Source organism: Oreochromis niloticus, linkage group LG12 (assembly GCF_001858045.2).
Source record: "Oreochromis niloticus isolate F11D_XX linkage group LG12, O_niloticus_UMD_NMBU, whole genome shotgun sequence".
In the NCBI taxonomy this organism is placed as follows: Eukaryota; Metazoa; Chordata; class Actinopteri; order Cichliformes; family Cichlidae; genus Oreochromis; species Oreochromis niloticus.
In genome coordinates this window covers 21,350,418-21,372,988 of record NC_031977.2, presented here as the reverse complement: position 1 = coordinate 21,372,988, position 22,571 = coordinate 21,350,418, and the positions used below count along the sequence as shown (strand labels likewise).

General features: G+C 41.0%; 2 protein-coding genes across 10 annotated transcripts in view; both read right to left on the bottom strand.

The window, feature by feature from the left end:
* The window catches only part of ccser1 (coiled-coil serine-rich protein 1), a 125,491-nt gene extending 117,679 nt beyond the window's left edge, over window positions 1–7,812 (bottom strand). For 2 of the 4 annotated variants that reach the window (XM_019365959.2, XM_005452091.4), the window contains exons 1-3: window positions 7,556–7,780; window positions 1,283–2,300; window positions 174–591 (exon numbers count right to left, since the gene is read on the bottom strand). In XM_019365959.2, coding sequence (XP_019221504.1) covers window positions 174–591; window positions 1,283–2,275 — 1,411 coding nt within the window. In that variant the 5' untranslated portion in view covers window positions 2,276–2,300; window positions 7,556–7,780. Of the gene's footprint in view, window positions 1–173; window positions 592–1,282; window positions 2,301–7,555 lie in introns of all 4 variants that reach the window. The other 2 variants (XM_005452088.4, XM_005452087.4) reach the window with 2 other exon arrangements.
* Window positions 7,813–9,080: 1,268 nt separating this feature from the next.
* Window positions 9,081–22,571, bottom strand: part of trim36 (tripartite motif containing 36) — a 32,228-nt gene continuing 18,737 nt past the window's right edge. For all 6 annotated transcript variants that reach the window (XM_025897065.1, XM_025897066.1, XM_025897067.1 and 3 more), the window contains 6 exons: window positions 21,929–22,050; window positions 17,247–17,364; window positions 16,949–17,154; window positions 13,269–13,452; window positions 12,927–13,040; window positions 9,081–12,512 (listed from right to left, as the gene is read on the bottom strand). In XM_025897065.1, the coding sequence (XP_025752850.1) occupies window positions 12,143–12,512; window positions 12,927–13,040; window positions 13,269–13,452; window positions 16,949–17,154; window positions 17,247–17,364; window positions 21,929–22,050 (1,114 nt within the window). In that variant the 3' untranslated portion in view covers window positions 9,081–12,142. The remainder of the gene's footprint in view (window positions 12,513–12,926; window positions 13,041–13,268; window positions 13,453–16,948; window positions 17,155–17,246; window positions 17,365–21,928; window positions 22,051–22,571) is intronic.

Genomic DNA, 22,571 nt, shown 5'->3' with positions numbered 1-22,571 from the left:
GCAAACGTAATGTGTGTACATTTTTTTCTTGGTTTGTGTTTCTTACAGCATGGGATCAACCCAGCTCTATGACTCTCACTGACCACATACGCTGTATATATTTGTATGCCTGTGGCTTTGGCTTTGCATGTAAATATATTATTTACCTGCAAGCGGTTGCTTGAATTCCATACCTGTGTGTGGTTTCCTCAAGTGAGAGGGTCTGGGTTCGTGGCAGCCGCAGAAGCTTCCTCTTTCTTGAAAAGATCGCGTGGTTCTTGCCTTCCTCTCTGACTGCTCAGGGTTAGAGTGGCAGCCCTCACTGCGTACGACGCACGCCTCGCTCTCACTTGTGGTCTCTGTGTGGTAACCTGTCTTCCTCTCTAGGTCCAAGTCCTCCCTCTTCTCTGCTGACAACTCTTTCCTCGCTTCCTTCCTTTCCTCCTCCCTCTCCTTCCTCTCCTCCAGTGACTGTTCCTGCAGAGGTAGGCAGGGTACGGCCGTCTCAGGCTCCGAGACGGAAACGGCAGTCTCATAGTCCGTGTTGTTGGCTGTGCTGGTGTCCGGGAGTAAGGGTTTTTCAGTGCTTGATTGGGCAGGAGTGAAGAAAACCTGAGGAGAAGGCATTTTATTTAGTATGTGCAGAGTTCAAATTTCTCACTGGCAACATAATGAAGCAAAAAGCTAACAGTTTACATAGAGAAGATCGCCCTTCAGCTAGCATTTAAAAGGTGGATGTTTGTGTTCTCATGCACCAAAGTGCACATGTTTAGACAGCAAAATAATGCAGTCTTTACTACTCTAAAGCCATAAAGGAAAGTGAATGGTTTCATTTTTTGAAGTTACCTCAGCTGGCAGTAAAACAGAATAATATCTTTGAATAAATGCTTTGAAAGAGGAAAAGTTGTGAGCGTAAAGGTGTGAAATGCGAAGGGCAGAATTCAGACATGCACTATTCTTCTTTTTCATGCCTAAGCTCTTTCAATAAAAGGATTTTTTATGCCCGGTGCTCAACTTTTATTCCATATTTCACACACTCCAAACAGTGGTCACAAATACTCGGCCTTTGTGCTTGTTCTTGTTTTTGCATTTAACGGCAACTGCAGTTGTACTCTGAATTCCTGAAGCCCTAACATTTTTTTATCTTTTTAAGTCTATTTGGTTGCATGCAGACCGATTACTTAGTATTTAAATGTGGTGCGTTTTTATCATAAAAGCTGTTATTTGTTATTAAACTCATTGTAAGTCTATACTGGTTAACCCCATATGATTTTAAACCTTCTTCAACAAACAAACATGATACCTGGGAGGTAGAGACAGCCACGCTGAAGTTTTCTGGAACAGGTGGATGATCGGGTGGAGCAGCTTCCGTATCCACCCCTGGCGTAGAGGCCGGTTCTGGTGCTGAACCTGATCCAGGGCTCGGAGCTGGCAGCGCATCTACTTCAGATACAGAGTCTTCAGTGATTGGAATGAATTCGGAAGGAGTGATCGCTGTGGTTCGATCCTCTGATATCATAGGGGACTGGAGTGAGCTCTCACCACCAGCACCAAGTTCACCAGGCCAGGATCCTGGGGTGAGCCCTCCTGCCCCTGGAGTGATGGTAGTGGTGGTGCTGGGAGGCTCCAGCTTCACTTCAGGGGGCCTGTGATGATCAGATGTCCGGGAGAAGCGTTGGTGAGCTGAGAAAGACTTCGGCAGCAGCTGTTTCTTCTGGCGTGATGACCGTTTGTTGTTGTTACTGCCGCCACTGTAGTCATCGAGGATCCCGGAGTCATCGCCCTCGTTGGTTCCCGAGCTGCTGATGCAGTTGATGAACACGTTTCGATTGGTCGTAGAGGACGATGATGAAGCCTTGTCAAAGTCCTCAGTCTGAGAGCGTGTGATTTTCTTTTGCTTGTGGCTGCCAAATCCAAATGAGTGGCGTGACTTGGGCCGTCCGCCGCCATCACTGAACCCCGTTGACACCGACGTGCTTATTGCCTGCTGATTATTTCCGTTGGCATCGGTGCCCTGTGTCAGCGGCGGTGTGAGGTTGAGGTTGATAGGCTGGACGCGTGGATCGCTGTTCCGTTTACTTGCGAAGCTGAGAGATGGCGTGCGGAACAGGCTCCGCCGTTTCCCGGTACTGCCGGAGCTGGAGTTGGTGCTGGAAGGCGAGGAGGTGTGGACGCCATTTCCCACTCCACCTGAAGATGGAGAGGAGGGAAGGGACTCCTGCCTCTTGCTGCTGCTGCGGCGGAAGATTGGCAGGCGGGAAACAAGAGTTGATCGCCGTGAGCCTGATTCACCCATTTAAAAGCTGAAGCAGTGGGCCACTCTGAGAGAACAAGCAGAAAGAAACAATTAATAAATAAACCATTCATCAACTCCTGAATACTGCATGGCATACACCACTTCTTCTCTGGTGCCAAACATTTATGTGACAGCTAAGAACTCTCAAAGTCCGGTCCATTAACCCTTGGAGCACAATTTTATTTTTCAAAAATGGAGTTTAACTGCACAAACTGCTCACATTTCCCACTCTTAAAGTTCCTGCTGCATCTTTACCATTCCGATATGGACAAAATGTCATACTTAAGAGATTTTTCCCAAATCGGGCATGTGAAATGATTCCTTAAACCAAAACAGTGTTGTTTACACCATTTCTCCTAGTGTCTATGTGTGAACTTTCTCTAATAGAAAAATTTAATCAAACACCTGCCTCAAAAGAGCTCAAAAGAGGCAAAAACAGAATCTCATTTCACATTTATTCCATACAAATAAAGTGGTTGTCAAGTCTGAATACACCCAGCATACTGAAGGGGCTTAGCTGAGGTGTACTTCTGTTTATTGTACATCAGTGCATGTGAACAAAGATGGATCTAACACTCTCACAAAGGTGTGAGATCTCACAGAATGAGAGGCAGTATTTTTCATTTGGTAAAGCAGGTATTCTGGCTGTAAAAGGCCTTTTTGTCTGTCATCAGCCTGTCAGATAACATTCAGCGCTAGCAGCAGTCGATGTTCATCTGCTGAGCCACATCAATTCGGGGCTTGCTAAATGTCTGAAGACAGGAGGGACGAAGGGGTGAAAGACTTTAAAATAGTTCAATTATTTTTTTATAATGAGAATTTCTTTGTTTCTCTCTAGCACAAAAGTGGATTAAACTAACAAGAAAACCAAAAAATAACATCTGTTTTGGCATCGGCTACTGGACAAATTGGTTTTTTAAAAACATCAATACTAGCCGAGAATTTCACTTTTAGCACATCCCTACTTTAAGGTCATCTGGCGTGTCTCACAAAAAAAAGTGCTGCTCTGATACATCTCATATTTCATAAGATCAAACAGTAAAAAAGTCTCTTTATTTGGAAGTGCATGTAAAGAAAGTCTTTACGTGACTATTATTAGATCTGCTATGAGACCTGGAGGGTTGATTTCTGTTTAACATGTCACACATTACAATTAACATTTACTTGACAACTAAATTGTACAGACAGACATAACCCAAGGGGAAAGCCAGACAAACACCGAATGGAAGGAAGTGAAGGAGAGACTTAGAAATCATCCAAAGCGCTCTTTCAGAGGTTTTTTTTTTTGTATGGATGTACTAGAAAAAGATCAAATCTTAGCACAGTTATTTACAGGTACAGTAAGTTGATTTTTTAAGGTCAATTGATAGAAAAAAGAATGTTGTAGACATAAATATACACTTTCCCTCTAATAAACAATTTGATTACGTTCTCACATTATACGGGACTTTATCCACTAAGTATCTGAGTCCAACAATGCTAGATCAACTTTAAAAAAATGTTTCATTAACAGAGGCTAACAGCAGCTAACAAAGACTAACAGCAGCTAACAGAGGCTAACAGCAGCTAACAGAGGCTTTTCTGCGCTTACCAACAGAAAAGTTCAGCGTATCCTCAAAGTTCACTTTGGTATCACAGAAGCAAGCTTCACTTAATTGTTTATCCTACAGTGACCACCATAGCTATGATTATGCACCTGAATTAGGAGGGGTAAGGAAATGACGTCCAGTACCACCTTCAGCCATAAGCAATTTGGTTAATATGACCTGTGGCTCTTTAGTGATTCACTGTGTGTGTGTTCCCCTGGTCTTTCTCCTCTCACTATTAAATAAAGGAACAAAAATGCCCCTAAAAGAATTCAGTAATGGATTTATAGATTTTATGCGCTGAACCTCTAAGTGTTTGCAGTGGTGCAGATTATCCATACATTAAAAACTACTATGTAGCTTTCACAAGCACTAATAAATCAGCCACTGACTGAAAGCGCAACATGGAAAAGAACAAAATAGGAAAGACCTGAATTTTGGAAAAAAATATAACAGCACCAGCACAACTCATGGCCAACCATAACTTCCTGGCCTATAGCTCACCCTCTCACCTGCACTGGCCGTTGAGAATACAAAATTAGGGGGTCAGCCTACAACAATGTTCCTCACATGATCTTACAAAGAGAGTCTCTGAGTAAACACAATGCCCCACTGCTAGTAGGAACTGACTAAAGTTCCCCTTTTTGAGTCATAAAGGAAGGCTTTCATTTCAGCAAATAGTCCTGTCATTGTTTTTTTGCACTCAGTAAGCGTAACAGTGACTATGCAGTCCCTGTACTATTGAAGAGCCGACCTCTCTAAGAGCTCCTGAAGTGTTTTGTTTTCAATCTCTGCCTAATAAGCTTACATTAACACTCTCCACTCTGAAGTGGCGTATTATTAGTGTCACCTACCTGAAAGTAAATGTTCTCATATTCTAAATGTGATGCAAATTTTAAATTACAATTTAACTCAATGCAATGTATAAAACGGAAAAGGAAGAGAGAGAGGAAGTCAATAAATAGTACAGCCAAACAACGGCGTTAATATCACACGCAAAACAACTCATCATACTTGGCTACGGTCTGTCCTCGATCACGTCAAGCTGTCTGTGCAAGTCAAGACAGAGCGGTCACCAGCCGTATCAAACACTTCCTTCTCAGATTAGCCAACCGTTTAGTAGCTTTAGATTTTCAACCCACCACACAGCCATTTGACCTGGTCATAGTACTCTGGGCTAACCGATTAAGACAACCAATTAGACAGATTAAATCAGATTGAGAATGCCTCTCTCATTTAAGGGGCAAACAACCTGTTGTCAGACTTTACAGGGGCTAAAATGTCAAATATACACTCACTCAATACTACATTTGGAAGCACTGTTTTATTATAATCATGCTGTCATCTATAATCTAACACAAAATTACATTATAGGCTCAAAAGAGCTAACAGACACTCAGGCATTTGCCTGACCTCATCACTGCTCAGTAACTGCTCATGAAGCGAAGCTACCTGCAAAAAGAGAAGCAAAACTTCACCTAATCTGAGTTCCCTCTTGCTTTGCAATTAGCCTCAGAGCTGCTGAGCTAAATGCAAAGTGTTCGTTTTGCTGTGAGCTGGCGTTGCTTCTATATAACTGTCCGCTTAGATGTTCACTTAAATCAAGAATTACTTGAATTGGAGAAGAAAGATTTCTAAGCACTTTTCTAGATCCCTAGCTCTAGTTTTCCCACATTAAACACATGCTAGGTTAGGTTTTCTGTCATTGTGGCCTTAACAGAGGCCACAATGACAGAGGCTCCCTCCATGTAACAACAGTGATATATTAATAACACAGTCCTCAAATAAACCGAACCAGAATGAAGAATTTTATTCATGCAGCGCTCTATGGTTTTTGGCATCTTATCGACACACCCTACAACAATAGTTAACAATCAGCAGACAATGCGACAAAGACACCCTCCCATCTCAAAGTAATTTTACACTGATACTGTACACGATCATCGGTTTGAAATAATAGGTGTGTATAGGGTGTGAAAAATGGGTGTTTCCAATAAAACAGGTTCTGGGTGCGATAATTTTCAAAACCATAACCACATGTTAGAGTTAATGCAAACCATACTCTTCTATTCCATGTAATGAAAGATTGCAGGGAAGGAGTGCTATTTGATTTCATAGAAGGAGTAAGCTGGCTGCAATGCTGCTGTAGACAGTGTTATCAAAGAAAAACATTCCCATATTTTTAAGCAAATACCTCCATGCTGAAAAACATAAATACTACTGGATTTGAACTACAAGCTATAGTGCTACATTAGAAAATAATCGAGTGATACATCCAAGGTTATAACTAGTCTTTTATCAGTCTATCTCATCTAGCTTCTTCTGTCTGTCTGTGTTGATAATATTTAATAAACGCACACACCTCTTTCCCACAAGCCTGGGCATGTGGAGAAAACAAAAAACAATCTTAAGCAATAGGATGCCAATTTAACCATGAATGGAACTGAGAAGTGTAATCCGTCACCATAGAGTGAATGGACGATGAGTAAAGTGCAGTCTGCAAACATATCCTAACATAAACAATTCACAAGCAATTTGTTATATAAACGTCAGCCTGATATTTGGACAGTATATGTTTAAATAGGGAAGACCTGTGAGAGTATCATGATGGAAAGCAAACTCAAATAAGCATGTGGATGGTTCTTAAAAGCAACTACGTTTTGTTTTGTTTTTTAAATCACAGCAGAAGTAACACAAGACAGAAACAGGATACATATAGGAAACTTGAAGGAGATAAATTAATGAAGCATAGAAGTAATATGTGAGCAAACAGATCGACAGAATGAGGTTATAACTGTGTCACTCACAAGGAACTTATAACACTTTAATAACCCTGTAATATCCAGCAGTTCAGCCATGATGAACACACTTACACTCTATAACTACATTATTATTAAAAACCCTATTTCACAGGTTTTATAGGAGTGTGATACACTGCACCGGGATCACTGGAGCCATGATCACAAAATACTGTTGTAAACAGTGCTGCACGTCATGCCAAAATAAGCATTTCTCCATCTGCCAACACAGACCATCGCTGTGTGCCAACCACGCACAATAATAAGGCTTCTATTAACGTGAAGCAGCGATGTTAGATAACCCTGAGGCCACAGGAGGCATTTCACAACTGTTTTCATGAGCTCCAGCAATGAATGCTGTGGTCCTTTAAGCTTCTGCTGAATTACATGCTTCTTACATCTGCAGGATCTGCTGATGATGATGATGTGGGGCTCAAAATCACAACAATGAATGGGCCTCGGCGTGTATAGTTACAGTTTAACCTGCACTTCTCACAACTGCTCAGAGGACCCTGCTCGTTTATTATTCTGCCCGTGAATCAGCCTGCAGCCGATTATGTTTTTAAACTATTTGCATTAGATAAGAATTGTGGATGTAAATGAGTGCAGCCAGCAGGTCCTCAGCGGGGCGCCGACAACTGTCAAACCGAAAACGTCAACAACGCTCTGAAGCCTTGTGAAGCCTTAAATCCCGACTAGCTAACCGTGACCGGGAGACTGAAGTGCTGGCGCTAATCGCCACTACGACGTTGAATCGGTAAAGCAGTGTGAATCGCTTTCTCTACTCCGCAAAGGTCAGCGGTGTCCAGAGGAAATACAGCGGCAGGCTCCGTCCGGTGGTTCCGGTCAGACTGGCTAGCAGGTAGCGGACAAACACACAAATGTGCGTATTTTACCTTCAGAGGAATCCCGGAGTCTCCACCGAGGCCCCCCCGGCGCACAAACAGATGGATATACCTTCGCTTTGTGCTCATACGAGTTATTATAACCTACATGAATGAGAATATCTGGGATAGGTAGCACCTTGTGTTGCACTGACGCCAATATGACACCTCAGTGACGTGGAGTCGCCCTTTCCTCGTTCGTCTCTTCCGCGTTGCAACGACGGGCAGCGAGCGTGGACAACGTGACGTCCGTACTCCTCCTCCTCCTCCTCCAATACCCTCACAGACCAGCATCCTCCTGCAGGTGGATGATTGGACGATTCAGTCTTTCTTTGGCGAATTCAACCACAAAAAAGAGAAGAATCCTGATGCGTGCCATTATAGTCAGAAACCACCAAATATCGGGATTGCAGGATGCTGTTTTGGTTTCCTAAATGACTACTTGTTATTGTTTGTGTGCTAAAATGTGAAGGCTGTGTTTTATTTTTTAATTTTATTATTGCTAACACATGGGAATTGGAGTATCACTGCACAGACTAGACAAAAGAAAAGACTGAAAAAGAAAGAAATGCACGACGTTTACAAAATAAAGCATTTCGAAATGAGGGTAAAGGCCACTAAAAATATATTTTCAGTATATCTTTGGATACAGCCCTGCTTGAAAATTCAGAAGTGAAACTGTTACATACTGGAGAATGAGCTGATCAATTGTTATTAGCAGGGGTGGGCCAAAATGTGCAGGTTATCAAAAGGATTCACACATGCTGGCTCTGACATGTACCTTGCTATTACTGGGTTAGACTGTTTGAAGGTAAAAAACAAACAAACAGAGCTTCTTTAATTTCTTGTGGTGTAGCTTCAACAAGGTGCTGGAAACATTCCTTGAGATTTTGGTCCATACTGACATGATGGCAACGCACAGTTGCTGCAGATCTGTCGGCTGCACACGTATGATGTCCCGTTCCACCACATTCCAAAGGCGCTCTGTTGGACTGAGATCTGGAGACTGGAGGCCATTTGAGTACAGCGACCTCATTTTCATGTTCAAGAAACCAGTTTCATCTAAGTTTGTGTCACAAAGCCCAGATTAAATGTACACATCAGAAAATGGTTAAAAATGTGGCCATAAAGAGGTCAATATTGTCAGCAATAACACTCTGATAATAACACTCTGATAAGACTGGTATCTAAGTGATGTTTAGCTGATACTAAGGGCCCAAAGTGGACCAAGAAACCGAAACACAACGAGCCTGATGGATCCATAGTTTCAAGTTTACATCATATTCTGACCCTATCATCCAAATGCTGTGGTTCAGTCTCAAATGTTCATTGCAATGAATACTATATCTAGACTACATACTGCAAACAAGATTTTATGTTAAAGTATGAAGACTTAACTGTAACAGGGCTTGTGATGATGCTGAAGAACATTTTAAGTCTGGTAACTGGGACAGTGTTCGATTCATTCAGCAGTTGCGATATGCACAAAAGTAACCACACAACTGTATAAATACATAAACAAGACCACAAGAAAAGCTGCTTTTAAAAACACTACCTTTATTTCATGAAATCCCCACACAGGAAATTAAAGTGTAGCCTTTACATGAATCAGAGCAAAGAAGTATACCGACAAATCTTTAACATGGTACACACAGAAACCCACCATTTACACACCACATACAGTTCTCTAAAGAATGCACTGACACCGATATACAGGTTAGAAAATCTCAGTGTTGCACTTACAAAAGAAAGTTTCAACATTTACTTCGCATCAAGCTAAAGCCCATTTTTTAAAACCACATAAGTAACCTAGAAAATGTTAGCAGTGCAAATTGTTTTTAAACAGGCTTTTGTGTCTTCAGTGTTCTCTTCAGTTCTGCAGCCCATTCAGTAATAATATTGCACACCCATTATACACACACACCTGCAGAGCCAAACATTTGCTGACATGCTACAGATTTTAAAGTGCTAGCTTGGAATTAGATTGAGAGCCAGCCTGCAAAAATATTTGGTTCTAAATTCGTAAGTAAAAAGAACAAAACAAAAAAACCCTCTTATTTAGGATGCAGTTTAATTTAGAGTCAGCTGTGGTTTTGCGATTACAGGTCTTGTACCAGGATCCTATAAACTACATGAGTGTGCTGTGACCCTCAAGTGGAACAAGTACATAAACTAAGAACCTGAAGACATTCAGTTTGTTCTGTGATTAATACATTCTGTGATGGAAATAAAACAAAAACTGCACTGCCAATTCATAAATGCATAGAAGTGTTTTACAAAGATGTTGAGGACTCAAGTGAAAATAAACATGTAAGGAGGGGGGGGGGTTTCAAAAAAAATAAAACTTTGCACCATCAGAGAAATTAAATATTTCACCTTGAGACTAAACATTTCTATCCAGATAAAATTAAGAGCAAATTTCATGTTTTTTTTTTTAAACCAGAAACAAGAATGTCTCCCCAAAAAAAAGCAACTGAACCAGGTAACATCTGCTTACAGTAATTTCCATTAAAAGTGATCTACAAGCAAAACAACCGATTATATGAACATTTGTGTACTTTATTTCACCCAAAATAATATACTCTGGATTAATCTGTACATGGAATTTAAAAAGCAAACAAGAAATCAGCTTATTACGTGACATGAAAGAGAAGGCAGATACTGCACTGTTAGATGGACAACTGTAAATCAAATCAAACTAGTTTCTGTAAGGAAAGGTACAGTAGTTAAGGTTTTCCAGGCCTGATGGACAGAGGTAGGTAGCATTGAGCCTCAATCGAGGCCAGAAACCTGAGAAAACGCACACACACCGATGACCCTAACCCTCCAGAAATCAAAATATATATACACACACACACACACACACACACACACACACACACACACCCCCACCCAGGTGCAACCACATACAGTACGCGTGTATACAAAAAACAAATGCGGTTTCCTATTGAACAGTCTAGTGTGCTCTTAAAATTAAAAAAATAAAAAAATAAAAAAACAAAGCCGATTCAATCAAAAACAATCAGCCACTCTGGCGTCTGATAGCGACACATGCTACACTTGCAAGGTTTTAACAGCATAGCTACTCAACAGTGCGATTTGTGATAGCACTTTTTGTAAGAACCTGAAGCGCTAGTTTTTTTTTTTCCTGAAACTAAAGGCTGTGAGGCCACAAAGATGTGGGTTGCAATCAAGTCAGCACCAGAACCAAAAAAAGCTTTGGCTAATATGCTTTATTTCCACCAAAGCAGTGCCTAGTCAACAACTAGCTCCATGCCTTTGAGTTAGACAGCGCTGCTGGGTCCTAAAAGCTAGCCCCAAGTTTGGATCCATAGTAAGTGGCTACAAAAGGCACTACTGCAAGAAAGTTAGGTGATTCACAGATGTAGCCCGAAAGAAAGACTCCCAACTTTTATGTAATGCCATGCAACATTTGCATCAAAGCTGTCAAAGCTTATGCTGGTTCTCAAAAGCATCAAAGTAGAACTGGCACTGCGTCAGTGGCGAAGAGCCATTTGTGACTTTGCAGCTGTCAAACAGACCTCAGTAAGTACCTGGTGTTCTGATACCTTGACAGTTTTATGGTGTTTAAAGTCAAATTGTGCTGTGCAACAGAAGTGAAAGCAAAAAAAAAAAAACAACAGGAAACACAAAAAGTCTCAAATCATAGTAAATACTCCAGGGTTTACATCTCTTAGTGAAGGTAGCTGTGAGAGTGTACTGATAGCTGTATATCGGCAACGTTTATACCAAGTAGTGATCCAGCTGTGAAGACTAACATTTATTGTGCAACACTCATTTTATTGTGCAAAACCAGCTAAACATAAGTGTGAGGAGGAGTAGCGTTTGTGACAAAGAGTAAATAAGTCCTAATACCTATGAGACCAGTGTCTGATCCAACTATCCAACTGTACCTACACTAAATCCTCACATCCAGTATTTATAATTCCTGTGCAATGTCAACATCTGCTTGCTAGAGAGAATTCATCCCTTTCCTAGAAAAAAACAAAACCAAAAATAAACAAAAAGGCACAAAGGCGCTAGCTTCAATTAGCTACAAGGCTCTCAGGTCCACTAAGAATATATCTACACCTATGCTGCTACCTTAACGCAAATGGTTACAGAAAACAAGCAAATACAAACCACCCACTAATTGAGACAAACACTATTTAAACCGAAACCTGAAAAAAGAAAGAAAAAAAAAATAAGGAAAGTAAGATCGAAGGCGTTTAATGTTAAAAGACTCAGTTTGAGCAGTTAATCATAAAACCAGGTCCAATACAATTACCAGATCCAGAGACTTTGGTATATAGAGAAGACCTTTTACATCTATACTGACTACCGAAGACCTCTGTATGTGGACACTGATATTCAGCGTCATTATCTTAGTGTGGGTAATACATTATACATGCCAACACTGAAAAAAGGGCCAGTCCCTGGCAGGGATCCCATTTCCACATTAGGACCAAGTGCCCTAATCACATCTGCCTGATTTGACCTTCAAAAATGGTCTGAATTGTATTCCATCACCCTGTCAATAAAACCTGCTCTTCCCAGAACACGCTAAAGATGAAATGGATTCCAGGCTAAATGCACTCCTCAGAAGGCCAGTCTCTTACTGGCAAGGAACTCTTCCAGCTGAACCTTGCCGCTGCCCATGAGGCCAAAAGCCGGATACATTGTTCCCGAACAATCCACCTGCCTCTCATAAAGGCACCTCATGGTGTCGGCATCGTAAAAATACACTCGGCACGCGTCATAATCTAGGCACACGCCCAAGCGCTGGGGCATAGGAAGCATGCGGTTGCCGGGGTCAGCAGACTGTGCGTTTGCTGTGGAAGAGCTGGACGATGAAGAAGCCTTAGGGATGATGAGTTTGCCCATGCCCAAGGTGACGAAGGTGAAGGGCTGGGAGAGCTCATAGCACGCATCTTCACTGCCGCTGTCGTGCCCGCTGTCGTGGTCATATCTGGTAAAAGGAAGGTAGCGGTAAAGATTTGTTTTGCACTTGGAAAGTTTACGCAGAACTTATTACATGAACTTATGAATTTCAGGCAATTGATTTGGAGGAAACATCTAAGCACTGTCTGAACACTGCCTGGTCCTGATCAATTTGCATGTATCACATAATTACCATAGAAGTCAAATTTATTTGCATTATGTAATGCTTCTCTTTACATGGGCTAATTTGCTGAAAAGGCCAGGCTTTGTCTCAATAAGCTCTTTAAGAGTTTATACTGGTTCTCTTACATCACAGGATTAGGTATGGCTCAAATACACTTGGCGCTATACTGCATTTGTTATGGTTAGATTTGTCACCTGTAGACCTTATGCCTATAGATTATAGCAACATGGGGGGGGGGGGGAATATGGCTGCACATACCTTGGGCTGCTGGTATCTCTCGGATTGTGAAACCATTCAATCAGCTTTGTGTCGGAGGCCACGCCAACTTTAATCATGTAGGAGTATGGTTCCACCTTAAAGGCCCAGTAATGTCTGAAAAAACAAAACAAAAAAAGTGCATTTTTTTCACTGCAGAAACAGAAACAGGAGGTTATGATGACCAGTTTGCTCATTCATTCACTAATGGGCTCATTTGTACTAAACCTGGGAACTGGTAGAAAATCTTACAATTAAACCTACTTTGCACTGACGAAACAAAATCTACTGCTCAGTGAGATTTTTGTATCAAGTCCCAGTGTTGGTTGTTTGTGTTTTGCATACCTTCCCTGAGAGATGCCCGTGTCCCCAATTATGTAATCTAGTCCGATGTAGCTGCCTGTCTGCACACGTTCGGCTGCGAGCAGGAAGGCCATGCCGGCTACGCTCTCCACAGTATCCCGTCTCTTATTTAGAATGAGTCTCTCCGTGCTGAATCCACACTTGTCACTGAACAGGAAACCAAACACTGCGTGCAAAAATACAGAACAGAAGAATTAGATAAGTGAGACATAAAAAGGGTGAACAAAGAGGAGAAGAGTACACTGAAATCAGAAATATGAATAGGGACAAACAGACCCAGTTTCACAGCTCACGTTAGCTCACGTAAAGGGAATATTATCTCTATTCTGTTACTGGGTAAGTGGCAAAGACTGACACAAGAGGGTGCTATAACACAATCTTAAAATGTTACATAAAGAACTACAAGTACCATCATCATCATAACACCATGAAGGAGAGAAGTCTAATGAAACCATGTCCCATATTTCTCATCTGGCTGCAATAAAATGTATTCTATAAATAGACTGAAGGCCAAAGGCCATGATTACCATACACCAGGATACATGTAAGCTAACATGATTATGCCGGTTCACTCAGCTATTCTCTGCAATCTGAGGCCTACACTGGGGAGGACCTAGTTAATTTGCATGCGTCTAGGGAAGTCCTTTAAACAACTAGGGCATGATGATCATATTCGTATAAGCTAACCCAACGTGTGAACAGACAACGAGGCAGGAGTTTTATGCTGTCTTATTTAGCTTTGCATTTGTTTCAAATATTGCACACAAGCTGGTAGAGTCCCCATTTTCGAGTATGATAAACTTTGTATCGCTGATGTTGAAATATGTATACAAAGTAACCCGAGCCGTTTCCATTCTTTAGATTTTATATAAAGAACTCAATATTGTCTGTGCACCCTGACATCCAAGAAATTCAACTGAAGGGTTATACACCATAAGTTCAAACCCATAGGTGAAATCCTTGTCTAGTTATCGCATTCACTAAACTTTCAGATTCTAAACACCTGAGCTTAGCCTCAAGTTCACTGAGATGCAGATTTGTCCAAGACCTTCCATAGAAATGCCCGCGGTATCAACTTATCAAAGGTTCAATGTTGCTTCATTTTCAAGTTATCGCATTCACAAACCTGAGTGTCCATGTTTCCCACCTATCCACCAACACCATTACCCTTTAATGGCTGAGGGGTAAAAACTAAAGACAGTCCGTAGACTATACATCCATTACACACAAGAAAAGGAACATGGTCTGATATCATTTGAACTACTGACTCCACATACACAGTGACACAGGGTGACTTTTCCCTCCAGACATTGGATGCATGAGTCAGAAGCATCAGGAGACCATCTGTTAAATTTGACTGCGGTATTACAAGTCCTCAGCAACTATTTGTATTGTAACATCAACACTGAATGTGTCATCATGCAAAAGTGTAAGGTTGTGGGGGAAAAAACAAAAACACAACATGTTCACATGCAGATATAGAAGTGGGTGTTTGAGGAATTTGTCTGACATAAATGGTTATCTTTAACCATTTGTACAAATCCTTTTTTTCCCTCCACACCTTCTCCAACCCAGAATCTGAAGCCACCATCTGTTCTTCCAGCCCTAAAGAATGCAGCACCCCATAATGGGGAGGAAAAAAGGGCCAGTATGCTTTGTTCTTGTCCATAGCATTTCTAAGGAAACCGTTTTGTGCTGTCCTCATTGTTTGGGGTCTGCAGAATATTTTAAGAACAGTTTTAGTGGAAGATACAGAGGAAATATTGCAGAAATTATGCAGCTCCCTCGATGCATAAGGCAGGTGCAAGAACTCAGACTGGATTTCTTATTTTTCCAAGTTTATTTAATTAGAAAAGTCAGTTAAAAAAAATAAAAAAAAAAAAAAAAAAATCTGGTCATTGAAGTAGTAGAAAAAAGGTTAATAAATTTTTACTTATGTTTGTTATCGATCTGGGTATCAGTGGGTCTAAGGTTTCCTGATCTGACCAAACAGTTGAATCATAATAAATCCCTAATTTTTATTAATAAACTGAGTTTCTATTACAGGGGTCAATCGCTCATCCTGCTTTAAAAATGTGATACAATACTGTTGAGTAACCAGGTAAAAACTACAATACTGACAGTCAGGTTTGTTAAGAAAAACAATCACGTCATTGGTTTACAGATATTTTATGCTTTTGCTCCTGAAGCTAGACATCCGACAGGCCCGTCTGCGTTTTTCTTGCCACAGCCAGGGGACAAATAGGAACAACACTGGATGGGAGCATTATTCAAAATTCCTAATAAAACATGGACGCTACCGTCCATTTATTAAATCTTGAAAGAAACGATAGCTCATACAATTCATGCAGCGTGAAATTAGTTTCCAGGTAGGTTTTCAGGCTAGCTAGACATTTATACAGTCCTTTTGGTCAAGATGTCATGTAAATGTCAACTTAGGAGCACTTAGAACAGGCAAAGTTTAACATGTCAATGTTTGACATGTCAGTCACCTGCTTGGCTGGGGGGCAGACAGTGTTAGCATCTCATAGGAACATCAGGCTGTCTTAAACTGAAGCTGTTACATCATAAACAGCTCCTTGCAGGAGCTACAAGGGTGTATATATGTTTTGTCTTCTGCATTTTTCCTTCCCTTGCTTGAAATTCCACCTCATTACTGACGCACACGGAGTCCATCCATTCGGTCTCACACGAACCAGAGAGCACAGGAATGTGGACGCTCCGATCGCACAACAAAACAACACAAATAACAACACTTATCCGCGAATCAAAAGGCAGGCCTATCAGATTGCAGGGGGATGCAACATGTTTACAGCTGATGTTGATACAGGCTCCTGGCATGACGGAGTGGTGGAATCTGGAGATTTTCAGATTTTAAGGATGACTGTCATTTAAAAAAAAAAAAGGAAAAAAAAGGCTCTGCAAACCTCCTGACTCCTGAAATTATAGCATACACCCAGAGAAAACAGCCCAAAGTGAGGAGACTAACACCTTCCAAGCAGGATGTAAATCAAAGTGATACAGTCCCTTACTGGGAAGGCTCCATTTGAATTCAAGCCCAGCAGATGGCTGGAAATGATAATCCTTGTTAATGAATTCCACCTTGCATCTTTGAGGAAAGCTTAAGAATGCCAGCAACAGATGCAACTGCAGGTTTCTTCTCCAAGCTGACATGCTGTATGCCATCCACTCCCACGCACACAGACAAAAGCTATATTGGTTTCAGCCATCTGAAACAAAAGCCATTACTATGGTGATAAACTACACCACCACTCTGCTTCATTACCTCCATCCTGCATGCTATAAGGAAATTCAAAACTGTTTTAAAAACAATGGAGCATCCATCATTTTATGATCTCCCTAAAGTCGAGCACAGCGTTCAGCACAGACGTGCTTTGAGAACTAGAGGGGATAGAAAAAGCTTAGCCGCTGCCAGAAAGAGGCCCAATAACAGGGGTTGGTCCTCCAGTAGTCAGCGTGGCAAGTCATTAATGAGCTCAGCATCAACAACAAACAACAGCTTGAATTGAATAAGTCTTATAAAAGTCACCGCATTCTTTAACACTTTCACTCTGTCTCCAGCAGAAGAACCAACACAGGATTGAAGGGAAAATACAACAAATTTTTAACTGTCAAGAATAAATCATGTGTCTCAGGCTTACCGGGTGCAGGTGGCGTGTGGAAGGTGACCTCAGGACTGTAGGGGCTGAACATGGAGTTCCTGCAGCTTCGTACTCTGAAGGAGTACAGACTGTCAGGCTCCAGGTCACACACCACGGTGCTGGGGCTGTACACTCTGTCTGTGGCCCTCCAGACACCATTGTCCTCACCGTCCTCCTGGGATGGGGACTGGCCTGGGCCTCCAAGTCTGGAGAAAAATTATATTTTTTCCTTCAAGTATCTGAAACTCATCCATGGCGCTACACATCCCTCTACTCCCAAAGTCATGTTTGCACTCACCTGCGGTACTCAAGCATGTGGTGATCAGTAGGTAGGTGGTCATCAGAGAGCCTCCAGCAGATTGAGGCCTCATTATAGACTCTGCTATTGGACAGGTCAATCAGAGGCGGGTCTGGAACTGGAGAAGTGTAAAGAATAGCGCAAAGGAACCAGTCAGTATAACCAGTCAGTATAATCAGGTGAAACGACCATCATCACAGGCCAAACAAGTAAACAAGTAGAAACTGTGCAACCAGGAAAGCCTCTAAAATATAGCATTTAACATCTGTTATGAAGATTTTAAAAACAATGACAAATCTGGGGAAGAGCTTGTTTTGTCCAAGTTTAAAAACAAATCTCACATCTCATTCTGGTAGATTTAGGATTTGCAAGACAACAGATCATTCAATTTTATTTATATAACAGCAACTTACAGTCACCTAAAGGCACTAAAGACGCATATGAATTTGAGAAACAAATAAAAATACATGGCAATAGCAGCCAGTTTACGTGCATTCTAATCATGCTGAGCCCTGTATTTCAGCTACATAGCTTGGGCTTAAGCAAATGAAGCAATGCAAGTATAGCTAAGATTAGCTTTGTCAGGATCAAGACTATCCACTCAGGACAATGGACTATCTTGCATAATGAAGCTTAAGAGTTTTTCCCAGACTCACAGCCAGGAAATGCACTTACACCCAACTCAGCTTCTTTCCCTGACTGCACTTTGTTTCTTCCCATCCATTTTCTCAACACATTCATTTCAATTTCCTGCTTGTGTTGTTAACCCATCTCTCCATGGCTTTACGTTCACCTACATATTAACTGCCTCTGGCTTATGCTAGAGGACAAACCCCTTGAAGGATTCCCTCAGTTACACTTCTCAGCCAATTTTTTCCTCCAGAAATAATCAAATTACTGTAACCATGTAGGTCACAGCTCCTCTCCAAGATCAAAGCATTTCTCTGCATACTTCCATCATCCTCCCAGTGAGAGTTCCCCTCAACCCTTTGGTTATATTTTTCCCCCTCTAGTTTTCAATCCTTCCCATTTTTGTCATCTTTTCCCCACAATAGTAGATTCCCCTCACTGACCAGCGTCACCACTGCTGTTAAGCTTTCAAAGTCACTTGGCTAATCCAGAGTCTCCAATTTATTTCTCCCAGGCAGCTCTCCTTTATGAGCTTGTGTAATCTTAAAGCACAATGTATTAAGAGTTCTTAATGTAGATTAGCATTAACCAGGGAAAGTAAAGAGTAGCCACCACAGGCCCTCTTTGATAAAAAAAAGCCATCTGCTACCCTGACAAATAAGATTTTATGTTTTCACCTGTTCAAACAGATGGACAAACAAGTGAGGACCAAACGGGGCAGTCAGCCATCCGACTCAGCAGGAAGCCCTCGTTCAGTGATTCGGAAGGGAAACACTATTGATCATGTACATTACAGCTTACACTGCAGGGAGCTACTCTGACTCATATTCTTTATCATTCCCCTGCTCCCTGAACTGGACTTTCAACAGCTCCCACTTCAAAATCTTTAAGCTTTGACTTGAAAAACATCCTTTTACAGATATGAAACGTTGAGACCTCTGATCTTAGCCTGATGTTTAGCAGAAACTCCAGTCTGAAACTGACCACAAACGGGCATTTACACTTGAGACAAAGCAGTCTTTCACATCCTTTTGAGAAGCAGAGCTTGGAAGGGGTCATACGCCACGGTATGGCCATAGCTGGGTTAAAAGGAGTGAGCACAAACGCATCGTTATCCAAGGGATGACGAGTGCACTAGAAAACAGACAAGACAGTCACTGAACAAAATCCAACATGGGAAGCATTACACCCCAACAATCCTTCTATAAAAAACACTCAAGTGTCAGCCTCAATTTTTTAAAAACACAGTCAAGTACAGTACAAGGATGAGGGGGAGGATCCACCAATAATTTAGTCATTTTTTTAAACCTCCTTAAATTTAATTACTGCAGTATACATGCGCACTCACAGCTTATTTTCTCATGAGCTTGGACTAAAAGCAACACTGGCTCCTGCAGGCCTTTAATCTAAAGGCTGCCACCAAACTGCTGCATGCAGCACTTTTCTAAAAAAGAAAATGCATCACTGCTGCACAGGCAAAGAAAGTCAAATCTGAAATTTAAAGGACGTTTTTAAATCAAGCCGAGGACTAAGCAAATAAACTCTTTAAAAATATAAACATGCTCGCTTAAGTTTTCAAACAGCTTCACTGACTATTTAAAAAGAAAAAGCTTTCCAGCAGCATTACCTTCACCCCTTTATACTCCTGTAAAAAAAACCAGAATCCACAGTTCTCTGCTCTTGTGGCCTACGTACAGAAACTTTTTCCTACACATTTTTATGCATTCATTGTTTTTAACCACAGTAAATTAAAGCTGGCCCATAATCAGATTATAGAGGAGATAATAACTAGATCGTTATCCAACCGTTCTTCATGAGTCACAGAAAAACAGACCATTTTTCCTTCAGTGTCTACATCGAGCCAGCGGTAGCCTTTGAGACGTCTCACATCACTGATTTTCAACAAACCAAACGGGGCTGCTCTTCAGTGCAGTAACAAAAGCCCATAATCACAAATTCATGTCACCAACGGTCACTGGAACAACTGCCAGCTATTTAGTTGCACTAAATAATAATGTTCAGTTGCCGTTTCACTGAAAAGCACCGAGACCTCAGTGCTGTCTAAAAATATCAACATTCAATCCCTCAATATTTACTCTCTAGCACTTTGTCTGAAAGAACATCTGACAATCAGAGCTAAAGCCTTTACTGCCACCGAAGCAGCTCGTCAAATTACTGCTCTCAGTTTTCACGATGGCCTCAAACATCAATCAAGTGTCACTGCATAACTATGACTGAAAGTCCTGTCACAACTTACCATCACTATATGCAGTGGAGAATATCAATACCACCTTCTCTCAGTCACTAATACGTATTAAGTTGTCAAGTTAGATTAAAGAAAGTAAAGGGCACGAGGAACGAGCCTCTCCCAAACAGAGCCAAATGTCAAAGCATGACTCACAACAAGGCTGTGTCCAGCTCCAATTTGATCATTAAGGCAAGAACGTAAGCAAGTCAGACAACGTCTAAGACTGACATGGCTACCATGACGACAGCTATTGGTTTGCAGTCTGAGGACATTAAGTCTGCTGCCTTTTTTTTTTCTTTTTTTTAATAAATAAAATGTGGCTAGTTGTAAAGCTGACAGAACCAGAGATGATTATGCATACGTACAAAAACTATTAAGAATGTTTCTGAGAAATCAGGTATAAGATAAGACTTTATTGATCCCACGGCGGGGAAGTTTTTGCGTTACCTCAGCTCAGGTACAGATAGAAGGAAAATACGAAACATACAAATAAAATACCAACAAATATAAAATAATGCACTATATACACAACGGTAGCATACACAGTATGTGATTATGGATATGGTTGTGGAAATATGCAAGATATAAACTATATAGTTATAACATAACTATTCTACCACTACTATTCCTAAGTAAGTAATAGATATCTATTAGTATAGACATGTACACACTAAATATGCATACATATACCTATACGTATGGGGTTGATCCCAAGTTTGAGTGTGACTCAATGTAGCAGTTGAGCCAGAGTAGCTTCTGCAGTTTTTCTTCACATATGTGTCAGATAAATGTCAAAGAGCATCATCTTTTAAGGTTCTAGCGTTGCCTCTGACTGGCCTCTCACTGAGCTTGTGATCATTTGCATTTCCTTAGGACATTTTTGCAACCTGCACAATAACCTGCATGCACTTTGCATAAAAGTAATCCAGGTCACTCCTTCACAGATCTTTGAGTCTCAAAACTGGTGAACAGATTTAAAATCAAAATTTTTCAGATCAATATACAGGGGTTAAGTACACACAGCTTGTTAGATTATGAACAGTTATGTACCTTTATCAGATATTTAAGACATTTTGTGTTTGAGTGCTTTAACACCGGTATAGTCTTGCTTTGAGATCAGTCTCCTACGACTTACTGTTTGCTCATTATTTTGAGGCTGTGGGAAGACAAACCTGAAATAGGTCAGAATGATGCCAGTGCAATTTAAGAAAGCATATATATTCAGCCCTGGGAAACTTCTACCTGAGCAGCTTTCTGACAGAAAGCCTTTGTAAGTCAGCAGACCAGAACAAACCACCAACATCCACAGTCTGTAGTCACGGCTCTCATTTTGGCTGCCTACAAATGACCTCTGACCTCTTAGCATAGCACAGTTTGAAGGGCTCTGCATGCAACAACAAAAATCACTTATTCATGTTTTAACCAAGTTGATTTGTAAGGAAATACAACGGCAGGGCTCTACATCATATCGCCACATTTTGCCATGATCTGGAGGAGCCACAAACAAAGCCGGTCTTCATGCTCACAGATGAATAGAAGCATAAATGTCACCATGTTTTCTTTCATGAACTGATGGGATCACTTTTTCCTGCCGTGCATGATCAAGAAGCTCGCCGTTTGCCACCATTTTTCCAGAAATTAGTTTGACTGAGCACACCAAACCCCTGAAAACTATATTTACAAACTATCCTGTAAACAGATTAAAATTTTAGTGCATCAAAGTCAACTGAAACTGGGTTTAAGTCAGAAATGATTCATTAAATTCTGCCAATCTAAGTGTCACCTTTACTCTGAAATCATTTACCTCCACCAAAGCACATCTCTTTAAGCAGCATTTCTTCTCTGGAAGTGTCCAGGACAAACTCATCAAAGCAGGGGTCAGCTGCAGGGTGAAAGGTCCTCAGAGACTCTGTGGCTTTCTGGATCCTAAAACATAATAAAAACCTCATCATTAAGGTAAGATTTTTAATCATTTACTTCTCTAAGGTCTGTAAGGACACAAAACAGCAACACTATTGACAGCAGAGTGCCTTCATTGCCCTAATGTATTTTCAATCAGTCCTGTACTCTGGGGTCATCTGGCTATTTTTATACAGTCTCTCATAAGCACAATGAAGGATTAAAGGCTGAATCTTTGTCATCAAGAGTAAACTGGACAAACTATCCTATCATGCCTGTAAGAGAAAAAGGTTCTAGCTTACAAAAGCTGCTCAAGGAGATCAATTAGTGAGCTTAAAGTAGAGGATACTGAGATACACAGCACTGACTTGGCACTGTGGCACAAGTCTTCTTTAAACTGTCCTTGAGTTTGGTAACCTGTGGCTCAGTAACACGTGGCTTTGTGACACATTTCAGTCACACAAACATTTAATCTGATTGAATGCAGCACAAAAATAAACCAAATCTAAAATAGACAAAATCCTGCTTATGGCCTCTAGAGAAGAATA